This window comes from Oncorhynchus clarkii, chromosome 6 (assembly GCF_045791955.1).
Source record: "Oncorhynchus clarkii lewisi isolate Uvic-CL-2024 chromosome 6, UVic_Ocla_1.0, whole genome shotgun sequence".
Taxonomy (NCBI): domain Eukaryota; kingdom Metazoa; phylum Chordata; class Actinopteri; order Salmoniformes; family Salmonidae; genus Oncorhynchus; species Oncorhynchus clarkii.
Genome location: NC_092152.1, coordinates 56346729 through 56373831, shown reverse-complemented (window position 1 = coordinate 56373831; position 27103 = coordinate 56346729). Strand labels below are relative to the sequence as shown.

The 27103-nt window shown below is 39.5% G+C and overlaps 3 protein-coding genes across 4 annotated transcripts; all 3 read right to left on the bottom strand.

Moving 5' to 3' along the window:
- Nucleotides 1-673: 673 nt before the first annotated feature.
- Nucleotides 674-1996, bottom strand: LOC139411331 (apelin receptor 2). The gene has a single exon (XM_071157577.1). It carries the CDS (start codon nt 1994-1996, stop codon nt 674-676), a length of 1323 nt encoding a protein of 440 aa, XP_071013678.1.
- A 2800-nt stretch (nt 1997-4796) lies between these two features.
- Nucleotides 4797-6585, bottom strand: LOC139411328 (CD59 molecule (CD59 blood group) a). Its single transcript, XM_071157568.1, has 3 exons — nt 6484-6585; nt 5855-5956; nt 4797-5767 (listed from the first exon to the last, which is right to left on the bottom strand). The coding sequence occupies exons 1-3, from the start codon at nt 6536-6538 to the stop codon at nt 5568-5570; spliced, it is 357 nt and encodes a 118-aa protein (XP_071013669.1). The 5' UTR covers nt 6539-6585; the 3' UTR covers nt 4797-5567.
- A 2273-nt stretch (nt 6586-8858) lies between these two features.
- LOC139411327 (F-box protein 3) lies at nt 8859-25068 on the bottom strand. 2 transcript variants are annotated; one of them, XM_071157566.1, is made up of 11 exons: nt 24933-25068; nt 20586-20675; nt 20105-20268; nt 19600-19714; nt 19255-19459; nt 18308-18353; nt 17735-17819; nt 14292-14414; nt 14055-14170; nt 13650-13840; nt 8859-13439 (listed from the first exon to the last, which is right to left on the bottom strand). In XM_071157566.1, exons 1-11 carry the CDS (start codon nt 25022-25024, stop codon nt 13305-13307), a joined length of 1362 nt encoding a protein of 453 aa, XP_071013667.1. In that variant the 5' UTR covers nt 25025-25068; the 3' UTR covers nt 8859-13304. The 2 variants fall into 2 exon arrangements, with proteins under 2 accessions (XP_071013667.1, XP_071013668.1); XM_071157567.1 differs by having other exon boundaries at nt 11963-13436.
- Between the last annotated feature and the right edge of the window lie 2035 nt (nt 25069-27103).

Genomic DNA, 27103 nt, shown 5'->3' with positions numbered 1-27103 from the left:
TATATATATATATATATATACATATATGTATGTGTGTGTGTGTGTGTGTGTGTGTGTGTGTGTGTGTGTGTGTGTGTGTGTCAGGGATAGTGCCATGTGTCTCCGTGAGAAACTATGAGCTGTATCAGTTCCATGGCTAAAGGATTTCATTTGGTAACAACATTTCTGCCGCCTCCACCTCAGCGGGACACATGATTCTCATGGACTAGAGAAAGCTTGTGTGAACATCACTGTCCTTAACAGAGAAGCATTCATTTTATTGCACTACACTTAGAAAAAAAGGGATACTACATTCACAATTCTTAGTATTCAATTGTAATGTGTATTTCATACTTATTCTTATGCAGCTATAGTACTGAATGGGTAGGTGTGTCCAAACTTTTGACTGGTACTGTATATCAAAAAATATATACAGAAAACCCATCTGTTGGCTTGGTAGCACATAATATACATTTTCTTTATTGCCAGTGTCTTTCTAGAAGGTCTCCTTTCTATCTCCTTGGAAGAAATGACAGTTTTTCGATCAAACACATTCCCAGTGGAATTTATTGAGTTTATGTATCTCCTGAGGGGTTACGTGAATACAGTAAGGGTTGCACATTTCCCAGGATATCCGTCTCTGTTTATTGGTGTCCTCTTCTGACTGAGGTTCCACAGCACTCCTACCCTCCTCTCAGTCTCTGCCATGCCTCACGTCATCCTTCCCCTCAATTCCATCTCCTGTTTCCTTGCGTGTTCCAGAAGGAATTGCAGAACTCCGGCTGGCTTGTTCCCTATTGTCATCATCATTTACTGTCATTGGACTCCCACACCTACCCCTGCACCACAACCACTGCAGTAAGGCCCGGCAGCGCTTCCGAAAGGCCACATCACAACAAGCATATAGAAGGGGGTTGAGGCAACTATTGACATACCCTAGACAGGTAGCATAGGGGTGAGCCGCAACCAGAGTCCGGTCAAATGGGCAGGAGTAGGGCAGCAGCTCTAAATCCACGAGCATGGAAAGTGTTTTGTTGGCATGAAAGGGAAGCCAGCAGAGGAAGAAGGCTAGCACTAAGGTGACTATAACTCGCAAAAGGCGGCGTTGGCGTCGGCGGTCGGGGCGTGGACCCTGTCCAAAATGGCGGCTGAGGAGGCGGCCTAGGGAGCAGTAACATATCAATAAGATGATCAGAGGCAACAGAAAGCCAACCAAGGTGGATTTAAGTCCTAGAGCCGCCGTCCACAGTAGCTCTGCCTGCTCCCTGTCATCTTCCTCCAGCTCTGCTGAGATCAGACCAGAGTAGTCCATCATACAGGAAGATATGAACATGGGCATGTGATCATGATCCGAGTGTTCCTCTTCCTCAGCTGTCTGCCAGGCTTCTTCATACTGACCCCCTACATCCACCTCCCTTACAGTCCTCAGTAGCAGCGCAGGAAGAGCAAGGATACCTGCCACCACCCAAACGCTCCCCACTACCCAAGCAGCTCGGCAGGCTCCACTCCCCTGGGCCCTACTGGACCGCCGTCGGCCAGCAATAACCCAGTAACGTTCCATGCTCAGGACCGTAAGGGAGAACACACTAGCATACATGTTGAGGGCCACTAAATAGCTGCTGACTTGGCAAAGAGGCTTGCCAAAGGGCCAGTGGTAGTCTAGTGCTGTGTGGGCTGCCCACAAGGGCAGGGTTACCACAAAAGCCAGGTCTGCTGCTGCCAGGCTGGCAATGAGTGAGTCAGTAAGGGAACGGGAGGAGTCAGACAACTTGGGGGTAGAACTCCTTCCAGATTGCTGAAGACGCCGATTGGTGCAGGTCCCCACACCGGCTGGTTTACCCTCAGGTCGATCCAGGTATGACCAGAGGACAAGCCCATTTCCCAGGGAGCCCAAAACAAATACCAGGAGATAGACTGAGGGTATGATTACCCATGTGGGTCTCCATTCTCTGTAGTCACACTGGTGAAACGGGGGCGGAGAGGGGGATGCTGAGGGCAGCAGCTCAGAGTCCGACATAAATGGGATGGGCAGAGTGGATAAATGTGAGAGTCTATGACCAGCCACTGTCTCTTGTTGCAGGGTTAAGAAAATGATATTCTTTCTCTTGTTTTCAATGTTTCCAGGTCAATGTCTCTGCTTTTATGACAACTTCTGTGTTGAGTCTTGTACACAGCATCTGAAGGAAAAAAAATATTTTTAAGAAAGTATATATATATATATACTGTATATACTCCTATTGTATGCCATATAACAGGAACCTAGAACTTAGGGGGTTGACAGAATCACCATCGGTCAAGTAAATAAGAATCTAGTGTTTGACAAGAAGAGTATGTACATCAAATAACAATATGTACGTAAATGTTTACAAGGCTTACCTCAACACCTGAAGATCAGGGTCTTCTTCTTCTGAACTTGTTGAAAACGGACTTTAGTGATGATAGCCTGTTCCCATATTCCACTGAAACCACTCTTCTCTTGTCTCAGGTCATTTTTGTCCAGGCTTGGAGGTGTGTCTCACTAGTGCTCTGTGAATCCCCCTGCTCCAGATATAGTAGATCTCCCTGTCCCTCAGCCCCTCCCACTCCCCTGCTCTCCTCTTCTCAGACCACCCCAGAGAAGCTTTGTGAGACCTGCAAACAGACCTCATTATCCCTGTCCCACAGTACACACTAACTGTGCACAAATATAACAAAATATACACAATGTATACCTACCAAGACTCTCCTTTGCACAATGTCTGAACAATGGCAGTCACATTGAAGCCTACAAGACAATAAGAGTTGCAAACATTAAACAGTCTGTTAATAGATGCTCACCAGGGCAAATACATGCCGGAAATGTGGGGCACATACAATATAAGTCTGTGCTGTTGTCTTGATGATACTCAGGGGAGTACTAACATTTGAAATTCTGGGAATCTCCAAGGTCAGGATGGCTGTGTATCCTGTTTTAGACTGGTGACTTACTATGCCAGCAAACTTTTGGAGAATTTTGATAAAGAAATAGATCCAATTAAGTGCTTCAGCAGAAATTAAAGACATTTTAATAACAGGTTAATAACACTAGGTTAACACATAAATCCTACTATTGTTACTATTGTCAATGTGGACATACACATAATTGCGTCATACTGTACAGCCTTCAGTTGTTCCTATGTCCTGGGAACTGACTAACAGTTAATTCTTGTAATAATGTGTCTCTACAGGCTTGGTCAGCATCATGATTTGACCCGAAGGGTCACAATTTTATTTGCTTGTTGTGATGGCACACATCTGTTGCCAGAGCCTCCCCCATTATTTTCATTTAACAGTAAATAGCACAAACATTGAGTCATCTCACACAACACTGGGCCCTATGTCTGTGGTCTGGGGGGGTGAAAAGACCACGTCAATAGAGGATGAGTACCTTTGAGTTAAGACTGTGGCATGTCGTTAGCATAACCAATGGGCCAAGGGTTTGTAGGATGTCGCTGTGACACTGTGTAAATATTGAAACACCACTTTCTCCTCTCAAATGTGTGAAAGAACAACATGTGGCCACATCTTGTCTCCCAGAATGGTTTATCTCAGCAACCTTTTTCTAAAACACTGTGATTTAGGCTTATTCTGTCAAATTAGGTTGCTCAGATTGATACACAGCATTTATGAAGGAATATTTCAAATCTCAGGTCCAAGTTTTGAAAATCGCATTTGACAAATTCTACTTGACACAGGCCAAGGGCCATAATGCATTTTGTTGTTGTGCTTTGTATCATGGGTTACTTTATTAATAGCTGTTGTTCATGCCATTTAGAAAAGTATCAAGTATCAGGCATCAAGACACCAAGTAAAAGCTGTTTGATAGTGCCCACTCAAGCCATACTAACTTGTAACCTCTTAACAATGCACCAAAACCAAGTTCCTACCACTGTGCGTCCTTTTTACTTCTCTATTTGCTATTGCTCTCTGCTTTCTCACTTACTTCCTTTCTTGTTCTCTGCTATTTGGCTCATCCAGCTGTCCAAACAGGATGACATTTATGAAGGGCATGGGGTCAAACAGTAGGGTATGGGGGAAGATGGCCTCTGGCATCTCTCTACTAGGTAAATGATAAGACATGGATGTTGCCATAGTTAAGGACCTTGTCATAGTTAAGGACCTTGTACTTGGCTGTAGTATGTATAAGTAAAGCCAACTCTGTGACAAACTCCCGCACAACAGAACGTATCAGTAGTAGTGTAAAAGGAAATAGGGAAATAAAGCTGAATGGATTACATGCACTAATTTCAAAGTCAGACTTCCCAGACTGCCATCCAGGTAGGCATTTTGGGAGATCAAAATCACCAGATAACATTAAACCATTCTGCAAATGTTCTGTATGACGCATTTCTCAATGCTTGCTCAGTTTAACTCTTGATTAACATACTAAAAGTATTGGAGTATTCAACACATTCTGAGATCCTGCCCTGTTCATTAAAGTCTATAATCAACCATTTTGCTGAGATATTAGCATACATTTTAAAACAAATTTCTGAAACATATATCTAATCACATTCAAGAACATGCTATTTTCACTTAGAAGATACACCATTAGTTCACCACTACAGGGACTCCTTGGGTTATGCTGTAGATTAGGAAAATTCATAATAATTTCCACTACTCTTCTAGCTCCTCTTTCTAACTGAAGATGCTGAGAGCCTCACACAACAAACTCCATTCGCCAATACTAAGATTGTTGAAGTCCACTGTCAAACGATGCTATACATTCCTCTGAATCCAAACATGAGGGTAAACAGAATAAACACAAAGGCATCCTTCTGACAAATAAATATGGCTTATTTGGCAATATGTTTTTTTATTGGCCAGAGATTAAAATAAAAAGACAACACCATCCACGTGAAATATTTAATCCAAAAAGGTCTCTACTGTGCCCTTTAAAAAATATTTGGTTGGTTTAATCGATTCCTATTAAACAGGAAAAGCAATGTTATGTAACAGGGTATGCCGCTAGGCAGTAGAAGAGCAGTGAAGGCATTGCGTGTGAACAAACATCTCTCCCAAACAGATCAACCTTTAGTTCTAAATTCCACATCATCAATTCCACAGTATTTGCATTTTGAATTATACAATACTTTGTCCACTCAATCACAGACACACAAAAACTCTAACATTTCTCAAATGATCCCTTACATTTAAGCACATTACAGTAACTTTGGTCAGCAAACTATAGACAACCTATAGTAAACCCCCTTAGATGGAAATTAAGTGCCAAAGTCTATTTTACTAGCCTCAAAAGAGGATTGTTTGAATGATATCCCTTCTTCAAACTCATGAGCTGTGAGCACATTTCTTATTTTCAGCCTTTGGGCTGAAGCACAAAGCATTGGTAATCATCCAATAGGTTATCGTAGAAAGCTTTAAAAATCCAATTAGTGCAAAGAGTCTAATTCAATATTAGAAATGTGAAGCAGTAAATCAGGCAAATACTAATACGGCAGAATTTCAGCATGAGCCATTAACCCATATCTTCCTGCTTGCCGTTCCATCAGTGGCTTCTGTTCAGTCGAGTGGCAGCATTAGAGCTTCTAAGGCGTAAGTGTGAGGAGAAGTTAGTGCATGCACCACCACATCACTGCCAATGAGGCAAGAAGGCCCAGCAAGGGCTTGCCAGTGCCAATGGATGTGGCTCCGTTGCATAGATCACCGGTGCAACAGTTGAAGTAGAAGTTTGGTACAGCTGGGAACATCTGGCCCAGTCGATTGTAGTCGCAGTCAGAGTACTTGACGCACTGCCGATACGTCTGTCCCCCTGTGCCAAAGAACATAGGAGTTACAGGGTAAAGCAGAGACATGGAGGATTTTCATAATTTGTTTCAGATTACACATTTTACTTCACCTCTCTCAGTCAGTGTCAGGCAGGCATCCTCATAACTGCAGTCCTGTGTTTTTGTGCAGCTCCCTGTGTAATCCTTGCATTTGACACAGCGGATGGCAGATCCTGAGAAAACAAGGTGAGACACTTAGCACCTTCTCATGACTCTGAGCATTTCACATTTGACCAAATCCCAGCAGCTAATCAAAAGGGAAGTGGAGTGATTCGTCTAGAAAAACATGTATCCTTGATTGGGATACAGTTTTGGAAAACTTGAACACTGAACTTGATTATCATCCAAAAATAACTTCACAGATACAAAACAAACTTACTGTTTTACCACAAATTTCCACAGACGTGTTTGTATTGCACTTCCTGAGCTACGCAAAAAAAAATTATGTGGGAATCTTAGAACGGTGCACAATAAATGCAGCTTTTGTATTTGTAAAATTATTTTCGGGTGCTATGAAAGTACAGTTTGAGGATTCCAAAACCGTATTGCATGCAGTGATTACTAACGGCTAGACAGAGCATTGTAAATGCGATCCCTATGGCTATACGGCATTCAGTTCGAGAGCTAGGCGAGACTCAACAGTATCAAAATAACCAACTTCAATGGCAGAGTGTGAAGACAACAAAAAGTATTTGCTTACCCAATCCAAATATTGCAAAACAGAACACTAAGCAAATCCCAGAATAATTGTTCATGATTTTGATTTTTGCTGACTGTCACGCCTGGAGAGAAAAAAGGAGACAAGAATAATTTATTAAAGCTGGAATCCTTAGTTGCTACATCCATTTTTGGACTTATAAATGAATGATATATACCAATTAATTATTGAAGAATAACATAAATGCCTCAAACTTAGGTCAACTGTTATACACCATCAGAGACCAAAATATAAACTTGTTTGTAAACAATGTAAATGTGTAAGTGGTTACAGTGGTCACATTTCTCCAGGCCCTCCCATCCCTCATCGTTTTACCAAAACTGGGGTGTGGTGACTGCTTTGTCATTGTTTCGATTAAGGACTGGTTTTAACTAGTGATGGGATTAAAAAAACTATTCAATTACATATCTGGATTATAATGTTTGACGATATATCATATCATTTTGACCATGTCGCAATATACATTTTGCGCTAATTTTCTGTACCTTCACCAAAAGCCCAGTATGTTTCCTTCATAGGTTGTTCACCATCTTTTTAAATAGGCACCTAATTTGTTTTCAGCATTTTTATTTCCCTGACTGATCAAAAATAGTTATCATGGCTCTTTCTTGTCCATCGACAGCAGCCATATGGTGAGATATGCTTGGAACATCGACTCGCATGTTCGTAAATTCAATCTGGAGTGCAAGAGTGCGCTCATATTGTCTGTTCGTAATTCAGAGCCCACATTCCTGGAAACTCTCTCCGAGGAGTAAATATGGCACTCCAAATTGAATTTACGAACACACATAATATCGTATCGTGAGGTCACTGGCAATTCCTGTCTAGCTAAAATTGCCATTACGAATTCCGGATTACACACACATGTGTTGCCTATGGTCCATGCCTTGTTAAAACACTGCAGAGATGAGAGACAGCTTTATATTTCTATCTGCATATGATATGGATATGGTTTACAGTAACCTGACCAACAGAGTAGCTAGTGATGAGCTAGCTAGTGACCAAACAACTTGATCAACTGGCCGTACTAAAATTAAATTAACTGCAGTAGTTAACATTAGTTGTGTAAAGTTAGCTAAAATCTATGCACGCTAGACAGCCAACCACATCACATTAACTCTCAAATAGCTACGTTTGTTCATATTTTTGGTTGAAATACACCTATAGTTATTGTTGAGGAATTATTAGGAAGCTGGACATTTTTAACGAAAGAGGAATTTACTTACCCTGCTTCATCGAACAACGAGAGCAAAATGGCAAGCAAGCGCTTCGGAACCCAAAATAACCATGGCCCCTCCCCTTTAGAAAATAAACTGACCACTGCTGGGGAGCGTGGTTCGGTGGTGACCTTATTTTATCCAGATTGGTGGTGACACACCAACCTATTAAATAAATTCAGTATTATTCAAGGTGGGATGTTATATTCAGGGTACAACCATTTCCATTTCCTAATATTGTATGAGGAAGGGTTTGTAATTTAATGACTGATTCATTATTTATTCATCTACATATGACATGAACCATACCAAGTTGGAGGTTGAAATGCATTTCAAAATGGCCAACTATTTGGGCCGAAACTCCTATCTTCAGGTAGACTAACTGACCCCACAACTGTCTGCACCAGTCTGTTTCAGAAAATGAATATCAGGGCAAATGTAACAGCTGGGTGGTACAATGCATTCTTGGAATGTGCTATATAGAGGACAAAATGAACTGAAACTGACGACTGTAATACAGTTGTCATATCAGACTGAATTCTAGTCATAAGAAAGACCAACTTATTGCACCCTACTTTACATGAGTTATCATGACATGAATGGGTGAAATGAGGCTATTGGTTTACACCAGTAGGCCAACACAACAGCTGAACAAAGGAACATTGGTCGGGCCACAACAGAGACCACTTGAGGAATATCTGGCAACATCAAGACACATTCCAAAACAAACAATAGACAATTGTGAGCTTGTCTCAGTATGCCATTTGTGTGGGACCACCCTTGTTATTTTAAAGAAACAATTTGATGAATTTCTTTGTGAATTGTGCGTTCAACCTGACACAATCTCTGCAGAAGTGATAGTTGAACTAAGATCGGCCTATTAAGAAACATTTTGTACAATATTCTTCAATAGGCATCTTGGTTCAACGTTTACTTCTGTAGAGATTGTGTAATGTACTGTATGCACAATTGTTCTCTATCAAAGAGAGTCTTAAAAACATTGATCGCATCCAATTTCTAACTGATTCTTATGAATCTATTTCTCAGTAGCCGCAGGTAATAGAATATTAAAACACAAATGACATCGATGAAATAAATCCATCACAACAATTCATGAACAAAAATCAATGTGCTTACAAATTCAGCATTTAGTGTTTATTTACCCCAAACATAGAAAAACAAAAACACACTTTTATGAAGTAAAAAACAGTGATACTGAACAAATACCTAAATGCAAATCAAATGAGGTTTAAAATTATCATAGAGAATAGCCAGACACTATTGCACAGCTTTGCTAAGTACAAGGGGAAAACAGGATTAAAACAGTCAGTTATTACCCACAAAATATGTCTTGCCATTCATAGACAAGAAGAACAGAAGGCAAACGCCTTAATTCCATATTTAGAGGAAATTATTTTCAAATAATACATAACAGCACACATCTTCCTGGCAACAATGTCAAAGCTAAAACATCTCCTTGGAAAAACTGAATTTGCTCAGCTCAGCCAGGGTATTTTCATGTCCAGTTAAGTACGTGCTGAGATGAGTGATACACGTGTGCTCAAAGCTGAGATAATGTCCCTCTAATGACCTGAAATTGCACCAGAAAGCAATATAAACCAGACAATATACACTTTCCGATGTATTTTACTTGGACAGTCAAGCAACATTTTTTAAAAATGTGGCTCTATACTCCAGCATTTTTTAAATTTGAGATCAAACGTTTCATATGAGGCGACAGCACATAATATCTCCTTTTATTTGAGGGTATTTTTAAACATATCTATTTTACCGTTTAGAAATGAAAGAACTTTAGGTATATTCTATTCTATTAAAGTAGTCAATAGTTTAGTATTTGGTCCCATATTCCTAGCATGCAATGAATACATCAAGTGTGTGACTACATACTTGTTGGATGTATGTGCAGTTTGTTTTGGTTGTGTTTCAGTTTATGTTTCACCCAATAGGAACTGAACAGTGAATAATGTAGTGTCATTTTAGAGTGACTTTTATTGTAAATAAGAATAGATGTTAATGTGGATGCTACCGTGCTTATGGATAATGAACGAATATTGAATAATGAAGACTGCGAAAGTTACAGAAGAACAAAGATCATACCCCAGAAAAAATGCGAACCGCCTCTGTTTATGGTAATTGTGAGAGGGGAGCATTTTGCGGGGGTATGATCTTAGTTGCTCTGTAACTTACACTTTCTCTTGTTCTTCTGTAAATTCTTTGAATTTGTCCAAAGACTTGAGGGAAAAAAAACAAATGAGACTAGATACAAGAAAGAAAGTATTCATACCCCTTGACTTAATCCACATTTTGTTGTGTTACAGCCTGAATTCAAAATAGATTAAATATCTATATTTTTATCACCCATCTACACACAATAACCCATAATGAGAAAGTGAAAACATGTTTTTAGATATTTTTGCAAATGTATTGAAAATAAAAAAACATTAACATAAGTATTCACACCCCTGAGTCGTGTGAATGTTAAAAGTCTCTAAGCTTTGCACACCTGGATTGTACAATATTTGCACATTATTTTTGCACTGTCAAATTGGTTGTTGATCATTGCTAGACAGCCATTTCCAAGTCTTGCCATTGATTTTCAAGGCTATTTAAGTCAAAGCAGTAACTAGGCCACTCAGGAACATTCAATGTCATCTTGGTAACCAACCTCAATGTAGATTTGGCCTTGTATTTTAGGTTATTGTCCTGTTGAAAGGTGAATGTGTCTCTCAGTGTCTGTTGGAAAGCAGACTGAACCAGGTTTTCCTCTAGGATTTTGCTTGTGCTTAGCTCTATGCCGTTTCTTTTTATCCTAAAAAGAACTCCCTAGTCCTTTCCGATGACAAGCACACCCAAAACATGATGCAGCCACCACCTACTTGAAAATATAAGAGTGGTACACAGTGATGTGTTTGCCCCAAACATAACTCTTTGTATTCAGGACATAAAGTGAATTTCTTTGTCACATTTTTTGCAGATTTACTTTAGTGCCTTACTGCAAACAGGATGCATGTTTTGGAATATGTGTTATTCTGTACAAGCTTCCTTTTTTTCACTCTTGTCAATTAGGTTAGTATTGTGGAGTAACTATACTGAACAAAAATATAAAAACGCAGAATGTAAAGAGTTGGTCCCATGTTTCATGAGCCGAAATAAAATATCCCAGAAATTTTCCATACGCACAAAAAGTTTCTCTCTTGAAATGTGTGCACAAATTTGTTTACATCCCTTTTAGTGAGCATTTCTCCTCTACCAATATAATCCATCCACCTGACAGGTGTAGCATATCAAGAAGCTGATCAAACAATATGATCATTACACAGGGGCACCTTGTGTTGGGGACAATAAAAGGCCACTCTAAAATGTGCAGTTTTGTCACACAACACAGAAGTTTTGAGGGAGTGAGCCATTGTCATGCTGACTGCAATAATATCCACTAGAGCTGTTGCCAGATAATTGAATGTTAATTTATCTACCATAATTTTAGAGAATTTGGCAGTAAGTCCAACCAGCCTCACAACCGCAGATCAGTCTGTAATAAAGCCCCTTTGTGGGGAAAAACTAATACTGATTGGCTGGGCCTGGCTCCCCAGTGGGTGGATTTATGCCCTCCCAGGCCCACCCATTGCTGCGCCCCTGCACAGTCATGTGAAACCCATAGATTAGGGCATAATGAGATTTACTTATAAGAACTATAACGCAGTAAAATTGCTTAAATTGTTGCATGTTGGGTTTATATTTTTGTTCAGTATACTATCTTGTTGATCCATCCTTAGTGTTCTCCTATTGCAGCCATTAAACTCTGTTTGTTTTAAAGTCACCATTGGCCTAATGTTGTAATCCCAGAGCGGTTTCCTTCCTCTCCGGCAACTGAGTAAGGAAGGACACCTGTATATTTCTAGTGACTGGATGTATTGATACACCATCCAAGTATAATTAATAACTTGACCACGCTCAAAGGGATATTAAACGTCTGCTTTTTATAAAAATGTACCCAACAGGTGCCCTTCTTTGCGAGGCATTGGAAAACCTCCCTGGTCTTTGTGGTTGAATCTGTGTGACTTTCACTGCTCAACCGAGGGACCTTACAAATAATTGTATGCGTGGGGTACAGAGATGAGGTAGTTATTTAAAAATCATGTTAAACACTATTATTGCACAGAGTGAGTCCATGCAACTTATGTGACTTGTTAAGCAAATCACTTACAAATTTACTCCTGAACCTATTTAGTCTTGCCATAACAAAGGGGTTGAATACTTATTGACTCAAGACATTTCAGCTTTTCATTTTTAATTCACTTGTAAACATTTCTAAAAACAAAATTCAACTTTGACATTGTGGTATTACGTGTAGGCCAGGGACACAAAATCTCAAATTATTCCATTTTAAAATTCAGGCTGTAACACAAAATGTGGAAAAAGTAAATGGGTGGGAATATTTTCTGAAGGCACTGTACATAAAGTGCATTCATTTGTAAACAGCAAAACAGATATGTATAGAAATAATCTCAAATAAAAGGTGACATCCTGTACTGTCGCCTCATATAAAACACTTGATCTCAAATTGAAAATGCTGGAGTAGAACCAAATTTAGTAATTGTAGCTTCACTGTCCAAATAAATACAGAGGGGTGTGATGCTGTAGCTCATTGTTCAAACATTCAGATTTCTATGAGAAACTGCACACTGATTGGCTGCTTTACTAAACAGTTGTTTGTTTCTGCAGACTTTCAAAGGATCATAGTCATAATCACATTGCAATTAATAAAATATGATATGCATTAATGCATGACAGAGATAATGCATGACAGAGTCAAGCCCACATTGACATGTTCCTGAATATCGATTAGATATACAGACAGCATCCAATGTAGCACAACAGCTTTGATGTGGGCTTCTCTTTGTCATTGTTGTTAGCATATGCAAACATCCCAGCTTTTATGAGTTGTGTGTTTCCATATAATTCCTTGTTTTTTTTGTTGGTTTGAAAACCACTGGCAGTGAGCATCTCTGATTAAGATCATCATAGTTACACATGTTTAACACTGCTGCAGAAACAGCTGCAATGTAAAAACAAGTCATTTTTGATGATGCAATGACAATACATCCACAGTGGACCTGTGGAGATGCTGTGGCTTTTTATACAAGGAATATGACTACACACACACTACATATGCCAAGGAAAAAAGGGAATACTCAGGATTTAGATAGAGCACCAAACTACACTTTAGCTCTATGCACTAGGCAGCCAGCTAGAGAATGAACAATGTTACTATTGAAAAAGAGGTGACAACCCTGCTCTCAATAGACAATGTCCAGTTCCAGATCGCTCCATTGTTGAAAAAAGAGAAAACAAACAATGGAGCGATCTTGGATTTACATGGGAGGGCATATTGCAGAGGCTGTGGTAGTATCTCATCGAGCTGGGGTGGAAAGGTTCACACAGGGCAATGACTATCAGCCAATGGTAAATACAGCTTTACAAACAAAAACTAAATTTACTCTTATGTAATTGTGAAAGTCCTTCCTAGCCCCTTTCCTAATTGAGTCCTGTGGTGAGAAAAGTGTATCAGATGTGGCGTGGGCATCGTCCCCCTGGGGCTGCCATATTAATGCCTCGAAGCTCACCCTCATTATGGTCATCGGTGTCTGACGAGTTGTCTTCGTTAAAAGATGCACTTGAAACATCCCTTGCCGATCCCTGCTGATTGGGGGGAGCAAATATTAAACCAAGTTCTTGTTTCAAAACTACCATTTGTTGTATTACCAAAAATGGACAAATAAAAAGACCAACAAAACATTCTAATTGAATAACCCTAACCTAAAAGTTGGCCCTGATCATTGATTTACCAAGTTTCTTAAAACTGAATCCAATTGTTACTCATCTCCATCTCATAAACCATAAAACACTTACCGACCGTACAATTGACTCACGGAACGGAGGGCAAACCATGTGAAAGCGGGGGATGCAGACGTCGAAGATCTCCTCTTTGTTCTTGAGACGGTGGAAGGTGTAGTGGCCTTCCATGTACTCTGAGGTAGTAGAGAAGGTCGTGCAGCTGGCGTACTCATGTACTTTACCCGGAGTCATCACCGGGAACTCTCCTGCAGACAATGTCATGCAGTTAGTATATCTCTTGCATAAATTACTCATTAAATGTTATTTAATTAGTATAACATGACAATTACATTAGTAATCTGTTAGCTGTAAATCATTCTTAGATCATAAACAGGTTTTTGCCCACTGCTACCAAATGAGACAATTAAGAATGAAACATTATGGTAAGTCTACGGAATCCTCTCTAGTCTAGTCACCTACCAACAACGCCTGGCCCACGGACCTCCTCCACGTTGCCATTAGCATTGGTGATCTTCCAATAACGACTGTCCAGTTGGCAAGCATTCTCAGGGAGGGCATCCTTTGCCATTTCAATCCTGAGGGTAGAATTTAATGCATAAGGTTAGGGAAAGTTATGACGTGTATTATGATCCATTTACACATTTATCTTTTTAAATCATCATCAGGAGCCGAAATCAGTAGGTGAAATAGTGGTACCTGATCCGATAGGTGAAGAAGAAATGTGGAGGATGCACGGAGCTAAGCTCCGGTAAGAAAGAGGTAGACACTGAAACAGTAATATCCCCCGTGGTGGCAACACACTGCTTATCATGGACGTACCTGTGAATAGTGAAAAAGCTTATTAAACCTTCAAAATCCGTTGGAAGCCTTGCTTTGAATGTTTGTTAACTACATATTAGGGTTGTCCCGACCCAACAAAAATCTTGGTCGACCAAGAGTTGTCTGTTCATTCGACCAATCGATTGGCCAACATTTTTTTTTTACGTGTATTTTTCCATATATAGACACATCCTATGTGTTTTAATCGAATCAACTACAGTGCATTCGGGGCTCCTGAGTGGCGCAGCGGTCTAAGGCACTGCATCTTAGTGCTAGTGGCGTCACTACAGACCTGTATCACAACCGGCCAGGATTGGGAGTCCCATAAGGCGGCACACAACTGGCCCAGCGTCGTCTGGGTTTGGTCGGGGTAGGCCGTCATTGTAAATAAGAATTTGTTCTTAACTGACTTGCCTAGTTAAATAAATAAACATTTCAGACCCCTTGACTTTTTCCACTTTGTTACATTAGACTTATTCTAAAATGGATTACATACATTTTCCCCTCACCAATCTGCACATAATACCGCATAATGACAAAGCAATAACAGGTTTGACATTTTTGAAAATGTATTACAAAATAAAACAGAAATCCGGAAGTTTACATACACCTTAGTCAAATACATTTAAACTCAGTTTTTCACAATTCCTGACATTTAATCCTAGTATAAATTCCCCGTCTTAGGTCAGTTAGGATCACCACATTATTTTAAGAATGTAAAATGTCAAAGTAGAGAATTATTTATTTCAGCTTTTATTTATTTCATCACATTGCCAGTGGGTCAGAAGTTTACATAGTCATTTAGTATTTGGTAGCATTGCCTTTAAAATTGTTTAACTTGTGTCAAACGTTCCAGGTAGCCTTCCACAAGCTTCCCACAAAAAGTTGGGTGAATTTTGGCCCATTCCTCCTGACAGAGCTGGTGCAACTGAGTCAGGTTTGTAGGCCTCCTTGCTCACACACACTTTTTCCAGTTCTGCCCACAAATGTTCTATAGGATTGAGGTCAGGGCTTTGTGATGGCCACTCCAATACCTTGACTTTGTTGTCCTTAAGCCATTTTGCCACAACCTTGGAAGTATGCTTGTTTTTTTCCCCCTGAGGTCTTGGCTGATTTCTTTTGATTTTCGCATGATGTCAAGCAAAGAGGCACTGAGTTTGAAGATAGGCCTTGAAATACATCCACATGTACACCTCCAATTGACTCAAATGATGCCAATTAGCCAATCAGAAGCTTCTAAAGATATGACATCATTTTCTGGAATTTTCGAAGCTGTTTTAAAGGCACAGTCAACTTAGTGTATATAAACTAAAAATCAAATGGTGGTTATACAAGTCTATTAAGCATATTAATGATAATGACATTACATGGAGCATTATTATAATTATCAATAATATAATTTGAACAGTGTAAACACAATAAATTATAAACAATACCAGATATGCTGTTCTGACAAAATTAAGTGTAAAGCCTTTATTACAGCAAAGCAAAGATTAAAAAGACGAATTTGTGAAATTGTTTACTTGACATGTCATTGCGTGATGCTTGGTGCTCATGGAATCAGTAGGCTATTAAACAAACACTCAAACAGGCAACAGAGCAAGATCTGTCTTATTTCTGTAGACATACAGTACCAGTCAAAAGTTTGGACACACCTACTCATTTAAGGGTTTTTCTTTATTTTGACTATTTTCCACATTGTAGAATAATAGTGAAGACATCAACACTGAAATAACAAACATGGAATTTTGTAATAACCAAAAAAGTGTTAAATCTAAATGTATTTTAGTCTTCAAAGTAGCCACACTCTGCCTTGACAGCCTTGCACACACTTGGAATTCTCTCAACCAGCTTCATGAGGTAGTCACCTGGAATGCATTTAAACAGGTGTCCCTTGTTAAAAGTTAATTTGTGGAATTTCCTTCCTTCCCAATGCTTTTGAGACAATCAGTTGTGTTGTGACATGGTAGGGGTGGTATACAGACGATAGCCCTATTTGGTAGAACACCAAGTCTATATTATGGCAAGAACAGCTCAAATAAGCAAAGAGAAACGACAGTCCATCATTACTTTAAGGAAAATGTCAAGAACCTTGAATGTTTCTTCAAGTGCAGCTGCAAAAACCATCATGCGCTATGATGAACCTGGCACTCATGAGGACCGTCTCAGGAATGGAAGACCCAGAGTTACCTCTGCTGCAGAGGATAAGTTCATTCGAGTTACCAGCCTCAGAGGTTGCAGCCCAAATAAAAGCCACAGAGTTCAAGTAACAGACACATCTCACCATCAACTGTTCAGAGGAGACTGTGTGAATCAGGCCTTCATGGTCAAATTGTGGAAAACTGTGGAAAACACTTCTAAAGGAAACCAATAAGAAGGGACTTGCTTGGGCCAAGAAACACAAGCAATTGACATTAGACCAGTGGAAATCTGTCCTTGGTCTGAAGAGTGCACATTTTTTGATTTTTGGTTCCAACCGCTGTCTTTGTGAGATGCAGAGTAGGTGAACAGATGATGTTCGCATGCGTGGTTCCCACCGTGAAGCATGGAGGAGGTGGTGTTATGGTGCTTTGCTGGTGACACGGTCTGATTTATTTAGATTTTAAGACACACTTAACCAGCATGGCTACCACAGCATTCTGCAGCAATATGCCATCCCATCTGGTTTGTGCTTAGTGGGACTATCATTTGTTTTTCAACAGGACAATGACACCTCCAGCCTGTGTATTTGACCAAGGAGGAGAGTGATGGAGTGCTGCATCAGATGACCTGGCCTCCACAATCACCGACCTTAACCCAATTGAGATGTTTGAGATGAGTAGGACCGCAGAGTGAAGGAAAAGCAGCCAACAAGTGCTCAGCATATGTGGGAACTCCAAGACTGTTGGAAAAGCATTCCAGGTGAAGCTGGTTGCGAGAATGCCAAGAGTCTGCAAAGATGTCATCAAGGCAAAGGGTGCCTACTTTGAAGATTCTCAAATATAAAACATATTTAAATACTTTTTTTGGTTACTACATGATTCCATGTGTTATTTCATAGTTTGTCTTCACTATTATTCTACAATGTAGAAAATAGTAAAAATAAAGAAAAACCCTTGAATGAGTAGGTGTGTCCAAACTTTTGACTGGTACTGTATATATTATTTTGCTACTGCTCGACTAAATAAATCTTGGTCGACCAACAGCCTATTGACCAAACAATCGACCAGTCGACGACATGGGGTCAGCCTTACTACATATTGCCATAATGACACAGAAACTACGACCTTCCTGCATGTGCCTGTTAGGTATTCCAGAAAGGGAAAGTTAATAGAGGTTACCTGAAGATCTGATCCCGGATGATGGGGTATTCTCCTGTAACCACATTATGGACGTATGAGGTAAACCACTCAGTAAAGCTGGACCCTAAGGTGAGAAATTAGAGTAAGAGGAAGCAAAATAATGAGACAGTGTGAGACACTGCATTAGAAGTTCAAACCCATATGTTGAGGAACTAACACATGGAATATCAATAAATATTTATTTCGCAAATAATCCAGAGTTCCATTTTTTTAAATTAATTGTAAATAAGAATTTGTTCTTAACTGACTTGCCTAGTTAAATAAAGGTTAATTAAATTATTCAATTCATGGAGTGCTGTGTTGTATTTATTTATATTTGAAGAATGAGAGCAGTGCCTTCCTGTTTAAGTCTGATTGGGGAGAGATTAACCGGGTGCTGCATCCTCTGTACCTTGAACAAATCCAAGAAGTGCATAACAACCTAGTTGTTAAGCATCCAAATAAAAGTTTACAATTGCTCAACTTGCAGTGAGATGTTGCAATGAAACATTTTCACACAACATAACTGAAATATTTGTATAATATATGTAACAAACTAATAGCTCATCATACCTGTGATGAACATGTCAATTGCAGATGGATCTTGTGCCATTTGATCCTACAATAGAAACATGTAGAACAATCCTATTAGTCATCCATTAGTCAGTGGTGTAAAGCACTTAAGTAAAAATAGTTTAAAGTACTACTTAAAGAAGTTTTGGGCTATCTGTACTTTACTATTTATATTTTTGACAACTTTTACTCCACTACATTCCTAAAGAAAATAATGTACTTTTTTCTCCATACATTTTTCCTGACACCCAAAAGTACTCATTCTATTTCGAATGCTTAGCAGGACAGGAAAATGGTCAAATTCACAAACTTATCAAGAGAACATCCCTGGTCATCCCTACTGTCTCTGATCTGGCGGACTCACTAAACACAAATGCTTTGTTTGTAAATTTTGTCTTGAGTGTTGGAGTGTGTCCCAAGCTATCCTTAAATTTAAAAATAAAAATTGTGCTGTATGGTTTGCTTAATATATGGAATGTGAAATTATTTATACTTATACTTAAGTATAAAAAATATATATATCTTAAGATATTTATAATTTTACTTAAGTATTATTTTACTGGGTACTTTTTCCACCACTGCCATTAGTTAATTTCCATTATTCAACATTATCTCCTGCCTGTGGTGAGATACCATAGCTAGAAAAGGGCTGCCCCCAGTGGCAAAGAGTTGTCCTTGTCCCAGACAAGTTATGAAACGTAAACACTGTAAGCTGTTTGCAACTGACGTGGTGAGATAGCTAGAAAATGGCTCCCCCCAGTTGCAATGAGTTATATCTGTCCCAAATACTGAAAGTTATATAACACTCAAATTAAGGAGTGGTTTATTATTACTAAGCAATGCTACCCACTTCCTTATTCTTTTCATCCTTAACCTGTGTGTGAGAATAAAAGGCTGTCTCCCAGTTGTAATTGGGGAGGGGGCCGGGGTCTCATATGAAAACTGACCGGGCAGTGGTAGAAGATCTCGCTGCGGCTGCGGCCCTCAGTGCCCTCCAGGGCCATGTATTGGCTGAGGCCTGTGTGGAAGCAGAAGGTGAGGGGCAAACACTGCCTCATGCCCTTGCGCTGCTGAAAGCCACCTGCTGCCGTTTCAATATCCAGCAGGTCCTCTGAGCGGTAGTGGTTAGACAAGGCCATGCTTCCCATTAACCTGGAAGAAAATAGGGGTAGATCACTTTTACCATAAGTATACTTTTATGTAAATTTGTTCATGTAAATTCATCTTATTCAGCTCAGCAGCACAAAAAAATAAATAGACAAACAATTATTTGAATTGATGAATTCTCATACCCAGGAACGACCAGCTTCTGCCCATTGTGTATCCGGTATGAGCACCGATAGTCATTTGAAAGCTTGCAACAAATCTGGGCCTCAATGCCATCCAGCTCTTCCTCCTTTGCTCCCTCTGCTCAGGGGAAATCATAAAATGACTTAGGCAAGGTATGGATTTTCTATCCAATACATTTGGAAATCCATCAACATATTGGTTGAAGGTTAAGATAATTTTCTACTTTTTTTTTTACATAACCTTTATTTAACTAGGCAAGTCAGTTAAGAACAAAACCTTATTTACAATGACGGCCTAGGAACAGTGGGATAACTGTCTTGTTCAGGGGCAGTACGACAGATTTTTACCTTGTCAGCTTGGGGATTCGATCTAGCAACCTTTTGGTTAGTGTCCCAACGCTCTAACTGGGCTACCTGCCGCCCAAATAAGGCCTAATGGTTCCATTGAACCATCCCACAGCTATCAAATCCCCTGAAGTGGTGATGTGCATTCCTTGTGGAGGTTTACCTTTGAGAGAGGCAATCATCCTGGGGCACTGCTGGTCAAGGTATCTCTTCAGGTCATCCCAGGCTTTCTTCAGGGTGCCATAGTGATCAATGTAACGACCCAAGTCAGTATAGAACTCTCGGAAGAGTTCCTTCCAGGTTTGAACCTTCTGAATTTTGTCTGACCTGCTCAACAACAACAAAATATTTAGCTTAATAAAACATATCTGTATAATTTCCGTTTGCAAAATAAACACATTCAATACAAACATTCCTAATTATTACATCCAATAAGAGATTAAAATAATGTTGGTCCAAGCCATTTTGAATCCTTTTCAATTTGAAAGGTTTTTATGTGAATGTTTTGCTGTTACCCTTCACCACAAACCAGAGGAAGTTAACTACAACTCTACTCTTTGCTAGACAAGATTCTCATACACAGGCTTTACACTGTCCATAGGCTGATGAAATCCATGTTTTTTGTTGTTGATCAACAGACTTACTCAGTTAAGAGCCAATGTTTCAAACAGAGGCCTTTCCATAATGGGTTGTGACCGGAAAGCTCGTTGAGTCGTCTACTCACAAAACTGCAACTATGGATAGAAAATAAAAAAAGTTATTGCTAGTTAGCAGGTTCTTTGCATGAATTTCGGTATATCAGGATGTGATGGTGCGATACCTGTGGAAATTCAATCAGCTGACAGCTAGCTAGCTCAAATTAGCTGTTACAGTTGAAGACGGAAGTTTACATAAACCTTAGACAAAAATATTTAAAAACTCAGTATTTCATAAATCCTGACATTTAATGCTAGTAAAAATGTCCTGTCTTAGGTCAGCTAGGATCACCACTTTATTTTAATAATATAAAATGTCAGAATAATAGCAGAGAATGATTTATTTCAGCTTTTATTTCTTTCATCACATTCCCAGTGGGTCAGAAGTTTACATACGTGCTTCTACATCTGCATTGCTTGCTGTTTGGGGTTTTAGGCTGGGTTTCTGTACAGCACTTTGAGATATCAGCTGATGTACGAAGGGCTATATAAATACATTTTATTTGATTTGACATACACTCAATTAGCATTTGGTAGCATTGCCTTTAAATTATTTAACTTGGGCCAAACGTTTCAGGTAGCCTTCCACAAGCTTCCCACAATAAGTTGGGTGAATTTTGCCCCATCCCTCCTGACAGAGCTGGTGAAACTGAGTCAGGTTTGTAGGCCTCCTTGCTCGCACACACTTTTTCAGTTCTGCCCACACATTTTCTATAGGATTGAGGTCAGAGCTTTGTGATGGCCACTCCAGTATCTTGACTTTGTTGTCCTTAAGCCATTCTGCCACAACTTTGGAAGTATGCTTGGGGTCATTGTCCATTTGGAAGACCCATTTGCGACCAAGCTTTAAGTTCCTGCCTGACTGATGTCTTGAGATGTTGCTTCATTATATCCATCTCATTTTCCTACCTCATGATGCCATCTATTTTGTGAAGTGCGCCAATCCCTCCTGCAGCAAAGCACCCCTAGAACATGATGCTGCCACCTTCACAGTTGGGATGGTGTTCTTTGGCTTGCCACCTTCCCCCTTTTTCCTCCAAACATAAAGATGGTCATTATGGCCAAACAGTTATATTTTTGTTTCATCACACCAGAGGACATTTCTCATGATCTTTGTCCCCATGTGCAGTTGCAAACCGTAGACTGGCTTTTTTATGGTGGCTTTGGAGCAGTGGCTTCTTCCTTGAAGAGCGGCCTTTCAGGTTATGTTGATATAGGACTCGTTTTACTGTGGATATAGATACTTTTGTTCCTGTTTCCTTCAGCATCTTCACAAGGTCCTTTGCTGTTGTTCTGGGATTGATTTGCACTTTTCTCACCAAAGTACGTTCATCTCTAGGAGACAGAACGTTTCTCCTTCCTGAGCGGTATGACGGCTGCGTGGTCCCATGGTGTTTATACTTGCGTACTATTGTTTTTACATATGAACGTGGTACCTTCAGGCGTTTGGAAATTTCTCCCAAGGATGAACCAGACATGTGGAGGTCTACCATTTTTTTTCTGAGGTCTTAGCTGATTTATTTAGATTTTCCCATGATGTCAAGCAAAGAGGCACTGAGTTTGAAGGTAGACCTTGAAATATATCCACAGGTACACCTCCAATTGACTCAAATGATGTCAATTAGCCTATCAGAAGCTTTTAAAGCCATGACATCATTTTCTGGAATTTTCCAAGCAAGCTGTTTAAAGGCAGTCAACTAAGTGCATGTAAACTTCTGACCCACTGGAATTGTGATACAGTGAATTATAAATTAAATAATCTGTCTGTAAACAATTGCTGGAAAAATTACTTGTCATGCACAAAGTAGATGTCCTAACTGACTTGCCAAAACCAAAGTTTGTTAACAAGAAATTTGTGGAGTGGTTGAAAAACGAGTTTTAATGACTCTAACCTAAGTGTATGTAAACTTCCGACTTCAACTGTATAAGACGGCAAAGCTAGCTTGCTATTTATACTAGCTAGCCAATTTCTCTTGAAATCACACTTCATACAGGGAAGAATAATTTGAGGCTTATAAAATCAATAGATCCAGGTTAGCATTAGCTAGCTCGGACGCTAATAGTCTGGCAAATAAGTAGCTCTCAAGAACCCAATGTGTATACCAAAGATTATCGATATACTGTAAAGATACATGTCTCTCCGCCCTAACCTTTTTGCCCTTTGTGCTGTTGTCTGTGCCCAATAATGCTTGTACTATGTTGTGCTGCTGCCATGTTGTGTTGATGCATGATGTGTGTTTTGTCCTCATAAATAATTTTTTTTATTTTTTTTATCCCAACCCCTGTCCCCGCAGGAGGCCTTTTGGTAGGCCGTCATTGTAAATAAGAATGTGTTCTTAACTGACTTGCCTAGTTAAACAAAAATAAAAAACAATGTCCACAAAGCGGCACTGCAGGCTGTAAAGCTCCAGCCTATCGTTTCCGCCTGTTTTCAATGGAGATGCTATGTTACTAGCCTCATGTCATGAATAGGCATTGCCATTCTGATATAAAGTGTTCTCAAAGTTGCCCGGATGTAAATGTCTTCCTTATATCAATACACTCCGTAACAACATAAGCATTACCAAACTTATATTCGATCAAATAAATCTCACAGAACAAATAAGCCATACATTTTTTTGATGACCAAATTTGACACTCTCATTGACCTCCATACAAAAACACCTTGCTTGATGGGCGAAACGAAAAAAAACACCACCCGCTGGAGGGACAAAGATTTTCAGCCGAGTTGGACCTCTCTTCGTCTTTGGGTATACCCAGATTACAGCCTGCACCCCTTGGGTTCTCAGCTTATGGTACTGATCACAGTTGACTCCCTCATGAACTATAATCCCTGCTCTCCGTTCAATACCGACGCTCTGTCTAAATGCAAATACACCTCACTAGCGATAAGGTATTGTAAACTTTTGGAACTTAACTTTCATACTAGTGAGAAATAATCTTTAAAATACAAAATATACACTTAGGGTCTGCAGTTTTTCATGTAAATTCATCTTATTCAGCTGCACAAAAAACAAATCTAGACATAATTATTTAGATTAAAGTACTCTCATACCCAGGAACGACCAGCTTCTGCCCATTGTGGCTGTTTTCTGTCATGCTGTCTTTAAAGCAAGTACAAGAACCGGTAGATATGTTCTGTGTGCTATTTCTATGATTCCTATTCCTAAATTTAGTTTTTGAGTCTTTTACGTTCGGTTTTGTACACCAGGTTCAAACAGCTGAAAAAACAATATTGTTCGGTTATTGAAAATATATTTCACAGCGGTTTAGATTGTACAATGATTCTCAACACTATGCATTGCTTTGTCATATAAACAAAACAATTTGCAACCAGGAAATGGCGGAGCGATTTCTGCATATCGCACCTTTAAGTTCCAAATGTTTCGAAAATTGTATCCCGTGCTGGGCTCTTTTTGTTTATACAGAGCATTTGTGTACAGCGTCGGAGCGTCTACAGGCGGCAGACAGCTTTGGGAATAGACGCGGTATAATGTCTAATAACATTTACAGTCTAATTTGAATGGGATAGCGGAGAAGTAACATTAGCTAGCTACAACAACAAGGCATCTGAAACCAAAACAAACCATTATGCTGCTTTAATATCAAAGTGGGAAGGTGGTAATTATCAGCTGTGAAGTCGTAAATACAAGTTGGCTGCATTCAAGTGCTTTGAACTCGTTGAGAAACACTGATTGGCTGATGGCCAACAAGCCCAATCAACTTAAAGTAGAGCTATCATGCTTGTAAACAAATGAGTGTTAAAAAAACATAGCTATTTATTTTTTATAAATAATAAATGTTACTGCCGAAAATGCTGTTATCTAGGTCATTTCTTAGTAGGTGACGGTCAGCACATGGATGATAGACATTTCCCATTAGTAATTACCAGTTGGAGGGGCGTTAAAGTGGATTCTTTATGTAACTTATGTAACTACTAAATACCACCTTCCTACTTGGTTAGGAACGCAGCATTAGCCTAGCTACTAGCCAACCCTAGCTAGCGACGGTAAATTAGCTCACGGCTAATTGAAAGTTACATTTTTATGTAATAAATATACCTGCAACTGTCATATTGAATAAGACTAATGACCAAACAATCAGGAAAGACAACATAGTGTCATGCAATAGCAAGCTAGCTAGTAAACAAAAGTGAATTATTTGCTTAGCTAACAACATCTTGAGAACGCTAACTATAGCCAGCTTCTGTAGCTAAGCATAGCTCTATTACGCAACATAAACTCGTATGGTATTTCGTGCACAGGCATTTATCCCTCTGAAGCGTGTTATACATACCTGATCAAATCTCTAAAGTCAAGAAAGGATAACATTAACAGCAAAGGATCGGAGGGTAAATTGTTCAAGCTTAGCTCCATGGACGCTGCCATTTTGGAACCTGGAGTTTCGCTTCAAGTCCCGCCCCATCTATTGTGACAGAGCGTTTCCGCATGCTTTCTTGTTATCAAATAGTTCGCACATGGGGAGTGGGGCTTGAGAGAAGTTGATATGAAAAATGTGATCAGGTTGTTCTCATCTATCTCAACTTCTTGTGTAAACATTTACACATTATATTAGCAATGGATTACTTCAAACTAGTAGGATGCTTAAGTAGGTGGTTGATATGAATCAACATAAAATACTTTCACCAACTGTATGCCCTATTCAGGGAATTTCCAATTGTAGGCATATGTGCACCTACGGTTATGGTGTACACTCTGGATTGTAGTAACATACTGTGTAGTAGTTTCCCTGTATTTGATACCGGTCTTCTGGCCAAGCTTGGTTGAGAGGCCTGTGTGGCACATAAAATTATCGGGACATTATATCATTGTGTACAGTACCAAAGATTATTATAGCTGGTAGGGCAGTGCCTTAGACAGCTGCGGCACTCGGGAGCCTCCGATATTTACATTTACTTTCTTTACGAACATTGGAGTAAAACAATCTTATATTTTGGGTTCTGATGGGGTACTACAGTTGAACTAAGCTCATGCGGCGTTAATAAATTGCATTCTCCAAGAATCAGTGGCTACATATCATTAAGTTATACGTTCAAAAATGAATGAAGCAACTGCAGATTTTACTTTCTCTTACATCCTCAAGATGGCATCAAAGATTAGGCCTATTTTCTGCATTAGGTAATCCTTCAATTCACATATTGTGCTCTTGCATGTTCAATTCAAATCCATGAATGAGTGTTGTCTTAAAAGGGACTTCCCTCACTGTCTGAAATGATAATATTGTATTTATTTATTTAACCTTTATTTAGCTAGGTCAGTTAAGAACTAATTCTTATATACAATGACGGCCGACCAAAAGGCAAAAGGCCTCCTGCGGGTGTAACATTGGACGTAGATTGCTGGGTACATGTATACCTATAGAATGCTATTTTTTTTGTTTAAAATGTATAGATAAGCTGTGTTAAAAAACAGATTTATGAACCAGTATTGCCTTCTGAATGAAAGCGGTCAGGAAAACCAAACTGAGGCATCATACATCATCACACAGTTTGGAGAGATGGCCAGTGCCCTGGGGGACATTTCAGGATGTGATTAATCTAGACATGGGGATGGAATGTAAAAGAAGACTGAAGTGTTATTAAGTTATCCAGACAGCTATGATGATGGCTTTCATTATACAGCATGTTTCCAGAAGAGCTTTCAAAGTGAAACTACTTGCAGTCAGCTACTGTTGTTAGTAATGAGCCATGGAGCCTTTTTATTTGTCATGTTCAAGTACTATACTTTTGGTTACGGCAGTGCTAAGAACAGTGCTTTGCCCCAAGATGTTCACAGATTTTGAGGGTCTGTTTGGAGTGTGGGTTATGTTGTTTCCATGGAAACTGCATATTAATGCAAAAGTTGGGGGACCAAATATAGAATTTGATGGGAGATTTTCCCTCTCAGCGAGAATAGATTTGTTTTTGACTGTTCATGTGGCTAAATGAAATGTCTTCTTACTCTAGCAATTTCAGATTCAGAGAGATGTTTAATTCAGAGAGGTATCCTTTGCTTAACCATGAGGAATTAACAGCAATATTGTGGTGGTGCACATTCTCCTGGCTGAACAGCATAATGGGGATAGTGCGTTGAGAGAAGGAGAATGAGATCAGCCTATTTTTTTTAAACTTTCTGTTGGTGTGTAAAAAAAAGGTTATTCTGGGGAGTAGGATTTTTACCTCTGACGTCATTCAGATGCCAGACATGGATGGGTCTGAGGGCAACAGGAAAGTGGTAGTGAGGAAGAGAAGGAAGGAAGAGAAAGGAACATAGAGCTAAAGAGCAAAAAGAGACAGAGAAGGGAAGCATCAATGAAACATACATATTCTGTCCTAACCAGCTAGCAGCCAGCCAGCCTCTACCCTCCCACTCCTTTCTCTCCCTTTGTCTTTTCTCACCCCTCCTCTCACTGAATATATGCAAGTAGACAAGGCAGGCTTCCTCTCTCTCATGCTGTTCTCTTCTGCA